General features: G+C 42.1%; 1 protein-coding gene across 1 annotated transcript in view; it reads left to right on the top strand.

Moving 5' to 3' along the window:
• The window catches only part of LOC144723944 (gamma-aminobutyric acid receptor subunit beta-3-like), a 274548-nt gene extending 257786 nt beyond the window's left edge, over positions 1-16762 (top strand). Inside the window, exon 9 of the mRNA XM_078602729.1 lies at positions 11671-16762. Within this exon, the coding sequence (XP_078458855.1) occupies positions 11671-12042 (372 nt within the window). The 3' untranslated portion in view covers positions 12043-16762. The remainder of the gene's footprint in view (positions 1-11670) is intronic.
• Positions 16763-21082: the final 4320 nt, after the last annotated feature.

Below are 21082 nucleotides of genomic sequence, written 5' to 3'. Positions count from 1 at the left end.
ATTGAAGGCACTGCACATGGTGAATATAAAGGCTAAGAGTGCCTCTGAAGACATCACACAGTGGAAGTGAATTGAAGGCACTGCACGTGGTGAATATCAGGGCTACGGGTGCCTTTGAAAATTATGTTAGTGTGGCGGTGGAGAGATTTCTGTACACCCCCCATTCCCCCGCAATGTTTCCCCTTTAGGAAGCTGCCTTTAAAAGCACTAACATTTTCATTCTGAACATCTCAGTGTTTTTTTTTTTCAGACCTAAAGCGTTTCTCTCTTTGTACAGGCCCATGTTATCGCAAGTTGTGTAGGATGGGGCTTAGGAGGCTGGGATGTGTAGGTGCCAAATGAAATAATTAGTAATACATTGTTATTCCAATTAGCCCTCGATGCACAAAAATTATTGATGGATGTCTAATCAAGGCAAGCGGTTTGAACATATGCATCATGGAAATGTTTGTGTACAAAAATATGTCTCTGTAAGTGAATAGCCTAATACACGTTGCTCCAATTGATTGATACTTTAACAGTGGTGGTGGGAGGGGGGTAAGCTTTACACTCCAGGCCTGTATTTATACTTGGGACGTGTGCCAACGTTCGTAAAGTTATACATCCTTAACTAAGCAATGCATTTACATTCACGCGTAAATCCTTGCATAGGACTGTATTCGTCCATTTGAATTCACACATACATACTGTATAAAGACATTATAAACCGCTCTCCATATTTGTTTCACTAACTCGATTCAATTTTATAGCACACTCCTCGCAAAGGTTCAAAACTTGTCACGAGCCTAGTTTTCATTTTCTGTTTCCAATCTACACCAGCTAATTATTCTGACAAAATGACACTGGAAGCATAATGGGCTTTGAAATGTTTACTTTTTTGCAGTACATTATTTAATATGAAACAGGCAATGCAATTTCAACGACATGTTTTTGTTACCCCTCTATTAAATTTTTAAAAAGTTTCCGTGACTGCAAAAACATTGAATAGTTCGAAATTAGGCTGCTGTTTGTTTAAAAAAAAAACCTTAACGGGCTGGCAGCTGCGCGTATCTGCTTTAGCGGTAACCGTTAAGTAGCTGGAGTTGTTAAATACAGACGCCACGGAATGTTACAGATGATTTGCCTTGACAATTACGAACTTTTAACTTTTTTTACAATGACCAAAGTACTATTACTATTTTTTGCCCACGCATTAAAGAGTAACACGAATTCAAATCAACCTCTGCAGAGTATTTCAAAACTGCGGTGCTGTCGTTCACCGTGGCGACAGCTTAAATTTAAACGAGAGAGAGGCGCAAACGAGCAGCGTTGACGGGCAGCGTTGAATTTTGCTTCAACGCAGTAACTCATCAGCAGCACGGGATTGATGAAAACATTTTTTGTATTAGTATTCAAAAGCCACTATGTAAAAGGGTTCGAAGAACACATGCGCATATAATTATCTCATTGCAACTTGTTAAGTACTTAATTATCAACACTTTTATAGTTTTTTCCTCATTGTTGACTGTAACCGAATCCCTACGATTGAATGTAGCGTCGCGGTGTGTTAACATTAAACACGGATGCACTTGGCATACATTGTAATTAAATGTATGGCTAAGTAGAATATTAAATAACTTCTTCAGACGTCGTCTCCATTGAATGAAATCACGTTTTAAGATGAGCAGGATTGATGATGTTTGGGCGCGTTACCTCCTTTCCTAATCAGAATATTTGTTTATACTCTAGGAATCCAATGAGCTATAATGCTCTTTCTCACAGATGTCCAATACGTGCAGGTCAAAAGGTTACAACAAACAATGCAAAAACACGATATGAGTGCAAAGTATAGTAATGGTAAACGCATTACTTAAAAAAAATATCCCCAAAAAACTAAACTATTGTTTTATCTTACCAGGTAAAGCCCACTGAGGTATCAACTTATTTTTCAGAAACGACCTGGCTATCACAAATGATGGCTCAACAAATTGACTGATCGCGTTAATCTCGCACCTCATATTAGCACGATTGGCTACGTGGTTCAACAAATATAGTCTCCTAGGTCAACGGCCATCATCCCTTCTGGCAGCGTGGCCAGCCCCAAGCCACTTGTGTACGTAACAGTCATGGTAATGTCTCTAACTTTGCGTGTGTTCTCCTAGCTGTTTTATGTTTTTTGGTCTCAGCGTAATTTCAAGTGGGCATCTGTCCACGATTTTTTCACACTTTGAAGCCTTTGTTCCATGTCCACGTTTTTTTTGTATCCAAATGCAACATCTCTGATACACACATCTTCTTTTAGGCACATGAGTATATTACTGTTCATGTCGAGTATATTTTCCTTCTAACCTACTCCTATACACCTTCTCTACTGCAGTCCACTCGCGTGGTGGTTGGTTACTGTGCCATTGGCAATCATGAGATGGCTCAAATTCTCTCGAAATGTGCACGCTTTTACTTCCACCGATCCAATTTTCGGAAGAAAATATCTTCCAATGTCACCGTGGATATCTTTCATCAAAAAGCGCAGCACTTTTTCTGGCTTCCCCTTTCTCACGTGCGTTGCGTTGCTCTCTTCATTCAATCTCATCGTCACATTTTTTTTCACTTCCGTAAATGGTTACGAAATAGTCTTCTTTCTTTAAACCACGTGTACGATTCATCACACTTTGGGTAAAAGACCAATGGGCATCAACCACCAATACGCCTGTGGCCTTTATGAGTGAGAAAGAGTCCCCTTGACTCAACGAAAACTGATTTCGTGATCCAAGGTGCTCAATTGGCTTACGCCACACGGGGACAGCTGCCACGGAGGGTGGGGTGGTGGGGGGGGTGCCTTTTCAAATGTTTTAAATGAGATGCCATGCACGTCGCCTGTCGCGTATAAAGTGCCCTGATACACCGCGATGGCATGTAGGGAGTGCTCCAGCAAGAACAAATCGTCGGCATTTCTATTAAGTTATATGGGCTTTTATTAAAAGATGTATACTTTAAGGCACCTCGAAGTCATCGAGTTGCTCTGGGTAATTGAATTTTAAACTGAATGCAAACTGGTTCAAGATGAAATGTGCTAATAGAAGATATAGCTTCCTAAGAAGGGAAAGATTTGGTTAAAGTGAGGGTATTATCCCCATGTGCGTGTCTCGGGTTATTGCTAAATTTAGAGCTATCCAGCTGTGGGTGCCCACAAGCTATTTTCCCAGAGAGGGCTTCATTTTCATGACACCGTTATGACTTGTGAGGCATAAAATATTATAATCTTCAATTCGGTGGACCATCACAGTTCCAGAATCGGAATAAAACACATATTAGTGGACTGTATGAAGCATTACAGATGAAGCATTGTTGTAGTGTGAAGCATTGTTATTGTGTGAATCATTGTTATTGTGTGAAGTATTTTTATTGTGTGACGCATTGTTATTGTGTGAAACATTGCTATTGTATGATGCATTGTTATTGTCTGAAGCATTCTTATTGTGTGAATCATTGTTATTGTGTGAAGCATTATTGTGTGAAGCATTTTTATTGTGTGAAGCATTGTTATTGTGTGAAGCATTGCTATTGTATGATGCATTGTTATAGGGTGAAGCATTGTCATAGTGTAAATCATTGTTATTGTGTGAAGCATTGTTATAGTGTGAAGCATTGCAGAATTTTTGCCATACAAAGTAGATAAACATTATTATACCATGATATGAAACAAGGAGTGCACAATTAAGTATTTAAAATATAAACGTATGATGTACGTACAGGGAACACTGTTTTTGATCGTGTTAAAAACATTTAAATTATTGATTTGTTTTACATAACGCTATCCTGCTATAGGCTAGTATATTCATGAGTAGTTGCAATGAATAAACACTCATTTTACTCATTGACCTAGATAAATTAGAATACAATTTATTTACTTGTAATGGTTAATGTATAGTTTTTGTAATGGTTAATATCTAAGTTTGTCCCTTTGATGTCATGACACCCATTCAAGAAGCCAGGTCAGGTGATACAATTATTAAAACTTTCTGGATTTTCCTGATGATGCTTGATGCAGTTTCAATCCGATCGCTAAATTTGGTCATGACATCCCTGCTTCGACGTACTGTTGAGCTGACACAAGGCTCGTGTGTGCACAACCGTTTGATTTGTTTGGCTGTGTCGGGTGGTAGAGAGTGACACAACACACATGTGGTCAAGATCATTGTGCGACCTCGCCCAAAAGTCGGTTATTAATCACAGTGACAAGCGCTTTCTCCAAATTTTTATTTTATTTTACCAATGTACATTGTCATGTGATGTCTTTTTATGGCTGTCTTCATTCCAATCAGTTTGGAAATTAATTTTTCCATTTTATGAACCCATCCAACCAGCCACTGTAAATGGTTATACTGCATATATCTATATATTATTTGTTGGTGATCAATTAACAACGTGAGAAAAGTTATCAGCTGTGTCCGTGAAATTGATGTTCACCAACAAACAACAGCTACATGCTTGATATATTTACACATATTTTGGTAATATTACAGTTAAACCCCTCGTTTTACGTGGTGTGTATTATGTAATATAAACATTGCATTATTGATAGGTTGCTTGATATAATTAATGCTGCATAATTGATTTTATTTGCCTTATTTTGCCTTTATCAATGCATCATACTGGAATGGTTAGGGGAGAGTTAAAGACGAAAACATTCAACAAGAATAATTTATTTATTTATTTATTGCATTATCCATTCAATACCACAAACCATCATTTATTTTCACGTGTTGGTCTGGCAAAACCAGTGTTACCAATTGTAATTATACAAAAGCTGTGTTTTTGTACACGGTCACGTTTATTTATTTATTTTCTTGCTTGCAATGGGCCCAGAAACACAGAGCACCACTCACTGATATAATTCAGACTCAGGCGTTTCTCACCGGCGCTCGGAATGTAGACACGGCGATAGTAGATTGATCAGCTGGCCTAACTATTGCTGGCCGAGTGCTGGTGCACATCTCTAACCCAGTGATTTGTAATGCGCATTTGAGAAAGCCTTATGCAGGACGATGAGGGACAATAACAACGCAATACTGCAAATAGGTCTTTGACATCTCTCTGAGGAGTTTGAGTTTTACCTCCCCCTGATGCATGAATTTTCTCCGGGCAATCCACTTTCCAGTTTACTTCCTTTGCAGTTTCCTTCCTCCGATGCATGACCTCCCACGCATGACTTTTCTCTGGCCGCTCCAGTTTCCTCCCTCGACACAACATGCTTAAGGATTCAGCAAAACAAAACAAACAGCACCGTTATGAAAAAAAGGAAGCTTGATAAAGTAAGTGAGGCTTCCCAATTTATATAACAAACAATGATTGTGTTTGTAGAAGGGAGACCATTTTTTGTTTTGTTCCTGCAGATGGGAGCACACCCCTCCGATGCTCATTTTTCTCCCCATCTCTGATGAATGCAGTCCTTATTCAGATGATGAACCCACATGGCGGGAGGGGAGGGCAGGGCCAGTGGTCAGAGCAACGCAGCGCCGTGCGGTGGTACCCGTGCATCGTGCCGTGACGTCCCATTCCTGCTGCTGTGCCTAAAGTTTTTTTTATGCAACAGGAGAGTCGTAGTCCTGCGCGTGGACGTACGCAAAACAAGACGGTGACGTACTTCAAAAGTTACGAGTTGGCGTACGACGGACTTGTATGCAACCCACCCCAGGTGATAAAGAGGCCTTAGACAATGGGATGGAAGTTACTTTATTCGTGATATGAGGTGGCCGGGTCACTCCCAGCGGTGATTCTAATCCCCATGTCGTAGCGTTATGCTGGCACCACTGAGTTCCTGAGTTCAAATACCAGACAGTCGTCCGTGTGAGATAAAGCAGTTTCTCACTGGTATTGAGTCGATGGTCTGCCTCACCAATGTTAAAACATCGTATACATTTCGTTGGTCAATCATGAGGTCCATAAATTGTATGATGGTCCCATGCTCAAGCCTCTATGTTGAAATTGATTCACGTCTTTTGGCTGGACATGGCAGATTTATTGGGGAGATAATTGAAAGTAATTATTTCATGTCAACGTCTTCTGGGATCACTTTCCCGATTAAGATATTGCTCTGTTGTCTCTAGGAGGGTCTCAAATGGGGACAGATATTTTATCATGTGACCTGAAGTGGTTGGCACCGTGAGGATACGTTCAAATTTTGAAGGATCTCAATTGTAAACTCCGAATGCATATCATTCAATCGCTAGCTGTTCAAGAAAATCGGACACATTTTTGTGGAATAATTTGAAGAAAAAAATAAAATTATCTTTTTTTTTTCACTGCGGCAGGAGATCCGCCGCAATTCTAGCTAAAACATCACTGCCATGTTCACATCGTAGCTGCTGTTGTAATGGCAGACTCTGTGCGAAGCCCAGAGAACATCGCGGCCTCGCACTCCTTAGTCCATGTTTATGTTTTTTTAATAAGCGCAGACAGTCCCTCTGCTGATTTAGAATTAATCCTTTCCCACGGATGGAGCACATAAAGCATTTCACTGAGGGATCTTGCTTCCTCGCACTGTCAGGGATTATGTTTGTTCTGCAACATATTTGCTTTGAAATTATATTTTTTCATACTGCAGAGAATATGCCCCTATAATAAGATGAGACGAAAAAATACCCACTTATATGTAACGATCTATGACAGCATCTTTTTTTTCTTTCCTTTAATCTAGGTGGTAATTTCATCCCATTGCTTAATTATATCGTCTTTGCATGCATCGTAAATCTTTGTGTACAATGTTTGCTATTGTGCTGATATGTGCTGCTTTTATGTGATTTTAAGTTGCACACAATCAACTGCTTGAACAAAGAATGCACAAGCAATGATCGAGGTCTGAACCCGAAACGTTAAACACTGTTTCGAACCAGCAAATGTTCAGGTGTATGACGTTCACATCGTCTTTAAGTGCAATGTACATTGTTTCCATTTTTTATAAATTTATCAGGGTATGTTGTTTTTGTATAAATGTACAAATGTGATGCTAAATAATGAAACTATAGTATTTAAAATGCAAACACTGATTTGACGTTGTATTTAAACCACACCTGTTTTTTTTACTATGCAAAGCTTTTCGTTAATGGTATAACTGCCTTTTTGATATGTGAACCAATGCTACAAGGTAAGTAGAATCATCGATGAATTCACATCTGCGCGGATTGTTATACAGATCTGCTTACTAACACCACAACACTCAACAATGCCCACATTCGTCTTCACATTGCTATGTGGCTTACGTGATGATATATTACATTCAACTCCACCATGGTTGCCTTTATTTATCCGAGTACATTTATTTTTATGTTCAATTGTCCCCCCCCCCCTTTAATTTCCATTGAATGCAGGGTCACCACCTCTCCCCACTGTAGACCAAACCCAGACATATTTATCAGTCAGCACGAGGTCTCTCATCAAAACGGTGCGGTTTGCCGTAATGTGGTTCAACGCAGTAAACACCGATGCCGGATCTCGATACAAATCAATTCCTGCAACCTGAACACAGATCCCATTTTACCGGACTGCCCGGGTCAAACCCGGACAGGTGGAAACCTGAATTGAATGAATGCCTTCTGACCATGAAATCCTGGCATCATGGCGCTTGCTTGTCGCCTGCAAATTATACTAACGTTTGCACAGTGTACGTTGTTGCAGTTATTCAGTTTGCCTTTGGACACCCGTGTTCCCCATACTTTATATTTTCTTGTAGATTTGCTTACGGTGCAGCAGCTCCGTTGTTTCAGAATAAGTTGTGCGCCACGATTGGCAGGGTATCTCCGTTCAGCGCTGTCTGATGCCGCAGAGTCATTTTGAGAATTTGGCCGAAAATCCTCGGAGTCGGCATGCTCGAATGATGGGAGCCATCACGCGTCCCCCTCCGTTAAGTGAGAATTAATGAGACTAAAGCCATCGACCCTGCAAGCGAACATTGATCAAAACGATCCTCCCGGTCTCCGGAGCGACGACTCGAGCTTGCTTGCCACCGAGCAGAGTTTGCTCGCCATCAGCAGCAGCCACCCAAAGATACCTGCGGACCAATGCATTAAAGTACCACCATCCGCTGTCGACATTAAAGAGCCTGTGACACGATTGGCCGAATAACACTCGAGCGCGTGTGTGCGTGTCAGTTAGTTGAGTCGACAGATATTGTACATCTCTGAGATCAACATGGCGACTTCAAACAGTTTCATCACTTCTGATTCTCTTCAAGAGAGCTGAACATTGTTATGGTGTTCAAGAGAACCTTAAGTTATAGGCAAAGTTAGGCCTAGGAAACCATATATCTGGCAAGGTGGCTCAGTGATAGAGTGAGCGGCTTGCAATTGGAAGGTCGGAAGTTTAAATCCTGGTTGGGGGAGATTTGCCTCGGCCCAGCATCTTTCCAAAGTCTATAACGAATGACTGTGCTGTGGGCAAAGTCAACAGTGGTTGCGCCATGGATAGACTTTCTGCCGTCATAGACATGGAATGAATGGCTCAGCGCTGTAAACGGGATGTGAGCACTACCTTCAACGCTCATTGGAACAGAAAATCACTTTGACTTCGTACGCAAAGGCGGGCCCCGAGAAACGTTACCTGCACCCTCGTCCCCTCTTGCCCAAGCGCCGCAAGTGACTGAGGCTCGCTGAAACATGGTTTCAAGGCGCGATATGCGGACGTAACGTGCGCCTCAAAGATCACTCGTAAACAACGCAAGCTGGAATATTCTCCGAAAGGAAATGTTTTCCCTCTGGCTACTGACAGTGTCCTGGAGCACAGAAAATGATTTTTAACGGTTGTCACCAAGCTGAAAATGTGCACACACGTGTTTCCATTCGAACGGAGTTGTGGATGTAGCAATTTCACCCAATGCAGGTTCACTTCCCCCACGTGTCTCCATACCATGCCAGGAATCCATATTTTACTGATCCCATCGATGGTATCTAAGAGTGCACTCAAAAAAGAGATATCACTCTACACGAACGTCCCCGTTAATGGTGCTAACTACCGTTAATTAAATTCTGGGATTGTAGGTAGATGTGGTACGAGTGCATGCATGCATTTGAGCAGTGCCCGTGCTTGCTCCAATGCAGTCCTTGTACATAGATATTACCGACTTTGCGCAGTTCAGTTCAGTACTCTGTGCATACAGCGAGCAGGCAAATATCCTCCTGGCTTAAATGGGCAAGGGAGGGCCACTCCTCTATGTCAACAGTCCCGCAGCCAGTGGTACAAATGTCATATTCCTAAGGATGAGGGGGTCGGTCGGTCTCTCTCGACAGAATAACTATATTCTCATAAGGTGGTACTCGTTTTATCGACCTCTAGAGGGATGTTCGGCCCAGTTGACCCTTGACTGAGATTTGCACTCAACAACCTTACAGTCGCAATTCAAGCACTCTGATCGAGGTATTTTATGCTGCAAGTTGATGAAGGAGTTTTTGGATGTTCGGAGGATGATTGAATGTGAAATTGTTTTGCTTGACTGACCTTTGTAAAACGTGGCATGCGACTCTAAAATCTGAAGTCGACTCTGCTGAGGATGTTGATTGTGCTGAAGACGGTGATGCAGCAGCAGCAGCAGTTACTGAGCACAGTGCCAAATGTCTAAAAATGTCAAGCAGCCAACAACAAACAGTACTATTCAAAGCTGCAATACACAAGATTTAAACACGTCTCTTTAATTGACCAAGGTTATTATAATAGCTTGGGAAAATAGACGATGGCAGCGAATTTCAGAGTGGAGGAGTGCGAGAGAGGCAGGAAGAGAAGATATTTGACCTGCAGTGTGGTGGTTGAATATGGTGTGGACGAGATTAAACAAATTCTAGACAAATTATCTAACAAAAAATACTTTACTGGCTCTTGCGTAAGGCAGCTGAAACAGCAATAATTTTATATTTTTCTGTTAACGTGACTTTACCAAAATACCCAAAGAGTGGCAATAATTTGATTGCTAAATATATTGCTGCGAGTTCAATTTCACTCGAGCCCATGCGACCTCCAATATTCTCACGTAACTTGCTTCAACCACAATTTGCTTTGAGAATGAATCCACCTTCAACTGGATCCTTATCAATGGCACAATGGATAGGAGTTGGCAGATTCCCATATTAGTTCCTTAGTCGTCATAAAAATGGATACTGGGTAGCCTTATTAATTTGCATTGACCGCGATCTCATTTGTGTTGGCACTTGGGCGGCACTGGCATACGGGCACTCATAATGTCACTGCACATTGAATGAGACTCGAGGACGAAAATAATCACCAGGACTGTACCCTGGGACAGATCGGTTTCCTTGCAGGGAGAGTACCTACATGAGTATTAACATGGCGATAGTCAGTACGGGGGTCATTATAATTCTAGCCAGGGCCGTTGGGTCAGTTTAATTTAATGAGCACTGTCATTGAAGTTAAGTAGTCCGCTGTGCATAGTGGTTTCTTAATGTATTCATAGTTAATTAATTACAAAAATTGGAAGGGTGGAGGAAACAACCCATGTTGTGTGATGTGCGATTAAACTTAAATTGAGGAGTTAGAATGTGACATTCTATCATGTACATCATTTTAATGCTTTCTACCTTGACACGGGGATATGAGAGTTTGGAAAGTAAATTTAACCCATTTTTGTAATGGCTTTCAACACAGAATTCCGAGATTATCTCTCTCTCTCTCTGGAGATAATCGCGAACAGCAGCCAAAGCTATCTGATCTCCAGTGATTAAAATTAACCTATTGGCGATTATTTAGCCTTTTTTTGTAAACATAATTTTCACATTGACCATACATCTGTGACATCCATATAATATCATGCCTATTGTATATATGAATTATCATCGATTAACAACTGCAGGGAACAAAACAGATCTATAATTATGAAATGAATACTTTATGGCCTTAACTGTACAATGACATTAACGTGCATTGTTTATTTTTTCCAAATAAAAACCTAAGTGACTTGTAGGCATGCAGAGGTAGTCCACCGTTATGCAATGGTGAAATGGAGAGAGACGTCGGCCAATTGTTGCAAATGTCAGAGGGCTTTAATGTTCACTTCACAGCAGACATTACACTTCGATAATTCCATCACAGCTGAAGTGGCCAGGTAGCAAATATAATTGGGCATAAGTGAGCGTGGTGGCTGTGGGCCACATATCAAGCTCCAGCAGGCGTGACTGCAGGATCACACAGGCAGGAAGCCTTCATGTGGGCGAAACATAACCACGATCAACACACTGGTGCCTGTAGGAGGGAGAACTTCAAGTAGGTTTCTGATCTCCAGTGCATCGCTTAAGAGTTATATTTGTACGTGTGGGTTCTCTCAGGGTACCTCAATTTCCACCGTAATTACTGTGGTTTTATATCCCAAAATAGATAAGCAGACAATACGCCTCCTTCACATATCTGTTCCTCCACGTAAAAAAAATAATTTGAATATCTTTTGCACATCCCATTAACCACTACGTTGTGTGGTTTGGCGTGGTGTGGTATGTTTTGCGTGCTATACACCAAAGCAATAACACACCAAAAAAAAGGTGCCTTAAGTTTCGGCGAGATGTCCCCCAGGTGAACGAAAGCAACGAACGACTGCGTCAACAATGAACACAACGAACCGGGCCGCAACGGACGGACGACGTGAACAACTACAACGATAATAATCGTCGCCCGCCGCTCTCTCCCGCGCCCCGGCAGGTGGACGCCCAGGGCAACATCCTCCTCAACACGCTGGAGATGAAGAACGAGATGAACGCCGTGGAGGCGGCCGGCGCCCTGCCGGACCAGCCCCGGGGCGCGGGGGGCGGAGGGGTGCCGTTCGACGGCTCGACGTCGTCCGCCGCCGCCGGCTACCGCAAGCCGATGGGCGGCGGGCAGGAAGCGCAGGGCCGTCACGCCGCCTCCTACCAGGCGGCCAAGCGCAAGAGGCTACAGCGCCGCTCGTCCCAGCTGCGCATCAAAATCCCCGACCTGACCGACGTCAACTCCATCGACCGGTGGTCCCGCATGATCTTCCCCATCGCGTTTATTTTCTTCAACGTGGTCTACTGGACGTATTACATCAACTGAGTTCAACGGTGGCACGGCTTCGCTCGCTGCAGGGTTATCCCCCCCGCGCGCACGGATGTATGTACGGTATGCGTGTGGTTGTTCGGCGTATGCATCCCACGTCTGTGTATCCCAATACAGTCGCGTGTTTGCATACGTTGTATTTGAACGTACATGTATTGTACGTGAATAGCATTATCAAGTGTAGGCAATCGTGTGCCAATATCGTAGACCAACTTCAAAATTTAGATATCGTATACGACGTAGTCACAGACGTGATTAACCACACAGATCTACTTACTCCGGTCTCGTGCAAAAGCGTTAATGCATCTCACCGAGCTCCCGTACATGGTTAGATAAAGGACATGGTATATATATAACAAACACAAATACCAATCGACAATAATTTGTGTCCAGCCTCATTGATATATCTAGTTTTTTTCTTTTCTTCAAACACGTTAGCAAGGCGTTAACAACTGCTCATCTATCAAGTCTAGTGCTCTTTCCATAACGCCAAAGATGGTGAGCGATGTTATGGTGCCATTTCCCGGGTGTCTTGGTATTATTCATCACCATATGTTTTAAAAATACAGCTGCATAAAAAAGAAGGCAAAAAAGCTTTGCATGAGAAAGGATGCAGTTAATGTGCCATATACACTTTTATAAACCCTTGTTATTAAATAGTTCTACTTGATTTGTGATGTTCTAAGCATGCCTTTATTTACAGTTGAGCATAAAGAATTGAAAGAAAAAACTGCCTGTTTTTTTTACACAACTGGGAAGATGATAAAACATCAAATAACTATCACCAAAGCTATTTGATATTATTGTTATCAGGGCACTCTTCCAAGAGTTGCTAATGCATCTCACGTCGAATTCAATTGTATTTTATTATGCGACTAAACTAACTGCATCATCTGATTTTTATTACCCCCGCCCAACAATTATATCCCAATTGTGCTCATGGCATTTTGGGCAAAGCATGCCATCCGTTGTGGAACCTCTTAAAATAGCAGAGCACCACGGCAACATCACGAATTAACCTGTAAGTGCCATTGCAGCAGGCCTTTTCCTGAAATCCTTTCCCTAAATCTGCTTTGTGTAACAACCATATTTGACTCGACAACTATATTTGACTCGTTCTGTGTGCCTACCAGTCAAATAATTCCGCAGAGCTGCGCTTTACCTTTAATTTTTTCTTTGAAAAATGTAGTTGCGGTCTTTACCTTGCCGAGGCTGCCATACGCACTTCATCGGATAATCTGGCCAAAAGTAGGAACAAATAATGTGGTGCTCGAAATATTAAAGCTGTTGGCTCATTTCCTCCCCCGTAGCCCAACGGCCATCCTCGTGAGTCACCCAACCAGCATAACGAACATTGTCGTTACCGTGTTGGCATTGCATGTGCAAATCTGTTGTGTCGGGATGGTGAGACTGTGGAGCCCTCCCTCGTGAGGTAGACATGTCGCGGGAGAGACATGTTGGTGCAATGAGTTACTGCACTCGATCAAAGTGCTGCTTGTTAATCAAGTCCAGCAGAGTTATTCTCACATCTCGCTGGACTTAAAATATTAGCCTGTAGATGGGCAGTGCCAATGTATTTAAAATCTATTGTCATTATTTATTCATCAGTTTATGCTAAATCGGTTACGTGTGTCGGTTTCAGCATTAACAACTTTTTATTCGCATGTGATTATTATGTTTGTGGTAACCATCCCTTTCTATAGGTTTATTTGCAAGGGTATCTGTTGTAAAATGTATGCATGTGACAAGCTTATTATATGAATATTTAATTGGCAGTTGCTACTTGCGTGAATATATTCTCATCTGTGTTACGTAGATCATTTACTCGAGTGTAACTAGTTTTTTGGACGTGAGAATGTAAAGCATTCAGCAATGAGCGCATACTGTAAGCGAGTTTTTTTCTTTTCCCAACGTGAACGACGAATGTGAATTCACTCTAAATCAAAACATATGAAGTATAATTGTCTTTTTTTTACATGAAAGACACAGCCGAGTTGAAATATCTGTTCGCGACGACTAAATGAGCCCGCGAAAAAAAAAGCCTTTGAACAAGTCCCCTGGACGTTTCACAAATCAACTGCTTGAAAGTTGCCCCTCCACCGCTCCCCCCCCATCTCAATTCACGAACAAAAGTGATAGCAGTGGAAAGACTTTATACATTGCCAGCTGGTAAACCTGGGAATGTCCTTGTCAAGGAGAGAATTATTACAATGAATCACAATTCAGACGTGCGGTCCTGCGTTTAAACAGTGACACTTTACGTAGCTATTGCGGGGGTGCGGAAGACTTGCTTCTCAGATTGTTCAAGTGTCGCACAACAACCATGCAAATACAATTGGCATAAGTACTGTAATAGAGCGATAAAATCGTACACCCGACAAAATCACCGATCAGAAATTTTCCCATGTATGGTATAGGGACTCCTCTACTTTTGAACATTCGACTTACGAACTTTCAGGGATACGAACGAACCTGTCCGTATGGCCAGTTGCCTGTTCGGACCGATAGTCATAAGTTCAACCGCCGCGCAATAGATGGCAGTGGTGACATCTGCAGAACGTGAAGAACGAGTGGCATCTACATGAGATTATACATCATTTAAAGCAATTCCCCGTGTTTGGTGTACATGCCGTACACCATGTTTGTAATCGACAGGAGTGAAGTTGGAATTACGAACAAATCGACTTCCGAACAGACCTCTGGAACCTAACCCGTCCGTAAGGAGAGGAGTCCCTGATCGTTAACCCAGATTAATTATATCGATTTAACTCAGTCGATCCATAAGAAAGAAACATCAAACATACCGGGGTTGATCATAATTGCGGGTTTATGTGTCGATTCATTGCCAATCGATCTATGGATCGAGTAATGAGGTGACACCCCTTTCATTGGATTGGCTAACATCAGCGAGATTGGCGATTCCATTGCAGTCCGCTTTCATAGTTACCACAGCGCCGTGCTGTGTGCACGGCGCATCTTAATTTGCAGCGTGTTGTCGTCGGCGCAATACGGTGATGGGATCGCATGGGTGGGACACACTCGTGAATCCAGGCATCAAATGTAGCCCGCGTGAGAAAGCCATCCACAGGGCAGTACATCAAGTAGGCATGTGCAGGCGTGAGTTGTATTCTTTCGTACATTTTATTGGGGGAATTTTTTGTGTCCACTCTCATTATCTCCCACATGACACAAGTCGAAAAATAACTATGCCACATGCAGGATCTGTGTACAGTGACCCTCTTCTTAAACAAACAAACGTATTCTAGAGTTACTTAACATAGGCATTGAGGGTGTCGGTGAGGGTTGCCACCTGTGGAATGTTTGACCTGAAACCATCCGGAAATTTGCACCTGCATAGCTATCAACCCATACGGTTCACCCCGTATTCTTGTATAGGGAAATGGAGTTTTCAGGTCCATACGGCATACAGCTGTTTCAATACGGGAAACACATTAAATTGTTCTCTATTTGTGTTGCTCCCTTGTGATGGGACTTTGTAGGATGAACGTTGAGATTTATAACAGCACGGGGTGAACAATCAGGTCTGAATTGGTCTGTAATAAAGTAGGCACTGATAATGGGTTGACAGGTATGCATCTGTGTTTGGGTGGCAGACGTTGGTTTGTACTGAGATCTGGTACCCGGTATTGTAGTGTTGAACTTTATTACACCTTACAGTGTTGATAGTCGACCTAGGTTGACCCGGTTTGGTGTGTGCAAAAGGTGGCAACCCTCGTGTTGGTATAAGGCTAGAATATATTGACTTTAAATAGCGTCGGTTGCATACACAAACCAGACTTAAAATTTCAAATAAACCAATCTAAAAACTAAGCATTAAATATGTGTTGGAAATCGTACAGAAATTATTGGCTTAAGTTCAGGTAAGATGAAACGCTTGTCCCTTGCATTCGTGAGAGGTGTGTGGGTAATTAGCAGTAATTAAGGTGTGGAGGGTGTAACGATGGCAGACGAAAAGTAGTGGATGCCCAGAGAGGAGGAGTTGGTAGAATAATTGGAGAGAGACGGGAACCATGCCATTAAGAATGTGGACGATACAAAAAGGCAATTTGTCGTTGATTTACAGGTAGATTGCAAGCCAAGAAAAGGGCCTAGCATGATGTGATCACTCGTGTGTGTTTGAGTAAGAAGCTAAAGTGGAAGCATTCTCATCTCGAGCCAGGGGAGAAAAACACCCAAAATAGTGACTCCGGTATCATTGTTTACAAAAATGTGGTCATATACATGGTGAAAGTTGCATAAACTTGGTGACCTTGAACGATCATAGCAAGCCGTCATTGTCAGATAGTCATAACACATATATATTCAGATAAAATGTGAAATGGCATGGCAATATGGGAAAAAACCCACAATGCCATGAAGTAGTGTATGCGGTGTATGCACAGTTCTATAGCCACAACGTATTGATTTTCAATTTAAATGTTGTTTGTATAGGTGTGCTGTCATAATATACTATATTCCACAATTCATTTTGAGTAACGTATATTTTATGATCAGATGCCACTTAAATCGGAAACATGAGACACCGTTGCTTACACAGGCGACCCACGCACCTACGACACACCCCTACCCCACTCTACACACCCCTACCCCACTCTACACACCCCTACCCCACTCTACACACCCCTACCCCACTCTACACACCCCTACCCCACTCTACACACCCCTACCCCACTCTACACACCCCTACCCCACTCTACCCCACTCTACACACCCCTACCCCAGCCTACACACCCCTTCCCCACTCTACACACCCCTACCCCACTCTGCACACCCCTACCCCAGCCTACATACCCCTACCACCCACTCTACAGGCGACCCCCGTACATACGACATAATTGATTCCTGTATGACGGTCGCCAGTTGAGTCGTCGTAAGTTGAATCCTCATCTCCCATCGAGCGCAATGTAATACTTTGGGGTTCAGTTCCTAGAAACCAATTACGTACCAAAAAAATTACCAAAATTGACCAGGAAAATAAATTTAAATAACCCGAACAAACATTTCCTGCAACTTAACGTAACTTTTACAAACATGTATTAAGTAAAAAAAAACACATTTGAAAATGCTTAAGTGCTTTTCCGCACGTGCATCACATTTCCTCTTCTCAGACATAGCGAAAGGCGAAACATTCTAAAAATTTGAAGAACATTTACAAAAAAGTGAAGAGCGTTGCGAAAGAGATGCGTTCGTTGTAGGCGCAGCTGCAGACTGACGGACTATAATACACATACGCTTAAGCAGCGGCAATATACTCGTTGTCGGTAGCAGTCGTTAGGCGTTCATAGATTAGAGTGGAGGGGGTGGTCTTACTGACTATAAGAAAGGTCGGGGGGGGGGGTCGCAAGTCGAGCCATCGTAAGTCGGGGGTCATCTGTAACGTGAATTGAGGAGCAATACGATTATTTTTTGCTACAGTGAAACACGGCTACAATATTTATCTCCTCCGTTATGTTAACGTCCTGTTATACGGAATACCATATGCATTCATTTATTTTACTTTCTGACCAAATAATATATATTCTGCTGGCTCCCCTGATGCCACAGGCCACATGTTACGAACATTTGGTTTCACCTGAATTTAAACAGAAGAGAGCAACTTCCTCAACAAAGTTTTCAAAATATCCCCCCACGGCGATGAGTTTCAATCGCAGTACAGGAATTCGTCCAGAATAAGGGCTAAAGTGAATCGTAACGATTGGGTTTGAAAAAAAAGCAGATCCACTCATGATGCCCCATTCTATCGTCGCTGATAAACGGTCATGTTTTTGGATAATGATTTGTCAATCAGTTAAAGCCATACAATTAAAGGTGCCGTTGTGATTTCACACTCATGTCATCTCCATTCAAGCCACCTGCACTGCTAATGACACGGAGATAATGTTTCACAAAGCTGGGGAAGGATAAATTGCGCTCGATTGCTTTGCAGATCTAAAAGGCAGGGACGGATTGGGGTGGTGGAGCAGAGCGGGTGGAACGGGCGCGTGCTCACCTTGGCGAAATGCCGTTCAGTAGATGTGAAGGGCAATTATTGTGTAGAAATATCAGGAGTGCAAACACGTGACGGTGAAGATAGTCTCCATCGATCGTGCCGACCGCGGCGAGGAAGTGTCTCATCGCCAGTGCTGCGCGTCGTTTGACCCCCGGTCCGCGTGTGAATTAAAACGGTGGCATGATACGCCAGGGTGGCTTTCGGGAGCAAATGCTACGAACCGGAGTTAATATTGAAATATATGCCATTATCAAATATTGAGGCTATTATGCATGTGTGGCACTCCAGAGCAAAGTGCGATGCTGCAAAGCTCCAATGCACGCATCTCTTTGTGAACACATTGCTCAATAACTGTATCTACAGTATGCCGTCGGTCACAGAGGTCCTATCATTCGTAAAACATCTGCACAGTATTACAATTTATATCTTGATATCTACAATGTATACAACACATACATACATGTGTATATATATAAAGTGGGACGCTTAACTCTACGACTGAATTATGACGATGTTTAAACAAAAATGGAAGACTGTACATCACGACGCATTTGCTGTATCAATTTTGACGTGACCGTGTGTGATGTGGGTGTTCACACGCACACGTCACAGATGAAATATGTTTTTTGTGGAAGTTGTTTGAAGTCAGCAGAAATCTGTACACAATATTTCTTATTGTAAAAACGTCTTGCATAATAACAATAGTAAGGAAGCTGTAAGTAAATACATACATTGAATGCATCCATATACGCAGTATATAGAACGGAGAAACATGTCTGTGGAACTAAGACGTTTCAGTAATATCCACTCTCTTTTGGTATGATGAAAGACAAATAAAGACGCTACATCCTTAAGTAATTATTATTGAGTCGAGAAGAAGGTAAAATTGTAACATTACATAAGGGCTAAAACTGGGGTGGCTAGGTAGCTTGGTGGTTTGCGTAACCCCACGATGTCGGTTTGTACAAGCAGAAAGGTTAATTGCATCCCATGGCCATTTTGAAGAAAGTCATTTTCCAGTGTGTGGTTGAGTAAAAGGTGGATACCAGAGACCATGTACATGACTTTCAGTGGCCATAATCCACATCCTACTAAGATGTAAATATGCCTTCATCAGTGACTTGAAGTGATGTATTTCTTTTGCAATTCAAAGCCCTCACCTGGTCGAAGTACTCGTAATGATTGATTTCAAATCCGTTCAATTGCCCATAGAGCCAACTTAGCTGCATTGTTGTATTTGATACGTGATGGTTTCTGTAATTATAGTCAGAAAAGACAACTGATGAACTTCCAGGTTGTGAACACATTCTGTCTTTATGCTATGTAAAGCAATATTCTCTATTCGCTTGGGAGTATTGTTCACGAAAAAGGAGGATTAACAGTGTAGTCACCCATCACGTTACTTTATTTTAAGAATGCAGTGTAGGCATAAAGGCACTGCATAAAGCATATTTCCATTCTGCAATATTAGAAGACCGCAGGTCATGTTTGACCATGTTGAATGGCTCGGAGTTAAAATCAGTTCTTTATTTCTCAGTGATCATTCAACGGTCTGTGATTGCATATGAGAGGAGTTGTTAGTTCTGTTCCAGACTTCCAAAGTATTAACGCCAAAATTGTGCTGGACTAAATTTCATACAATAATGACCTTTATGATGCAGACAATATTTGCAAGTTAAGACCATCATCTTTTGAGGACCTGATTTTAACCTTGGGTAGGAGTCGTTCATTGTTCCCCGAATCACTTACCCACTTTATTATTAACACGTATTTATATTATATGTATTAATATCATAACAGAGATTCTCTGTATAGGCTTAACAGAGGCATCACATCACAATCAACTTCTCTGGGGTTGGCATGACAAGGTATGAGTACTAAGTGGGTGAAGCCATCTATAATTGCCTATGTAGCTGATCCTATACAGCAGTCATTGGAGCACGTTGCTCAGAAGCACAATAGCATTTTTCTTCTCGCATTAGTGGGTCAGCTCTGTTTATTAAAGCAGTGCATTAGCAGACTTGAGCATGAGGCAAAGCAGTGCGAAAATAGTTATTCATGAAGCATTAAATAAAGTTAGATAATGATTGTAACATCAGCAAAAAACAATTTAAAATTATATGGGTCATAGGATTGATGATGGGGTTGTTGAACGTATTGGATAATGAATGAATGGTTTTTGCAGAAGCCTAAGGTTGATTGTGTAATTTTGCTAAATCATGTTTTCAGTTGACATGGCGACCTCAGAAAAAAAGTAATTTGTCGGTGTCATGAGGTTTGGTTGACAGTTTAGTTCTATTGCTTAAGTTAGAACAAGGTTTGCATGCATATCGATGGCTCTTCACACAGTTTATGTTGCATTTTTACGAATTATTGTTGTGTTGATAAAATTCCTACTTTCAGGGCCCCATTCATCAAGAGTTTGTTTCTACCAAATGCAGTTTGCGGTTCCTTCCCATGCTGCGAGACGAGTTGAACTCCGCTCCATCATAAACCGTGCAGCCAATCAGCGGTCAGGGCAGTGCCGACTGGAATCCTCACCGTGGTAGCCGACATCAACATGATTGCTCCTTAACAAAAAGTATCCATAAAAGAGGTGTTTTGGGTTTGATCGCGTAAATATGTGTTGGTAAACCCACCACCACCCGACACAGCCAATTAGTAAGGTTTGTCACGTTAACAAAACATGCCAATTTGTTACTAGTTCAGCACACTGGTGTGTTGGGGAGTAAACCCACAACATTTACAATTCTAGTACGAGGTTTTCGCCAGTAATTACAACCGGCCTCATCAGCCGACAGCCAGAGTTGTGGAGAAATCCTCCTTTTTCGGGCAATGATGATGCTGGTTGTCATTACCGGCGGAACGTCACGATACTCGAATTGTTAAATGTTGTGGATTTACTCTCCAACACACTGGTGTGCTGAACGGATTTAACGAAACATTTATATTTACGCAATGTAACCCAAAACCTATATTATGGATGATTGCTCCTCCCATGGCCGAGCCGACCAATCAGGTGCCGTC

This window comes from Lampetra planeri, chromosome 19 (genome assembly GCF_965212315.1).
Source record: "Lampetra planeri chromosome 19, kcLamPlan1.2.h2, whole genome shotgun sequence".
Lineage (NCBI taxonomy): Eukaryota > Metazoa > Chordata > Hyperoartia > Petromyzontiformes > Petromyzontidae > Lampetra > Lampetra planeri.
Note: the sequence above shows the minus strand (reverse complement) of the source record. Positions and strands in the feature narration are given on the sequence as shown.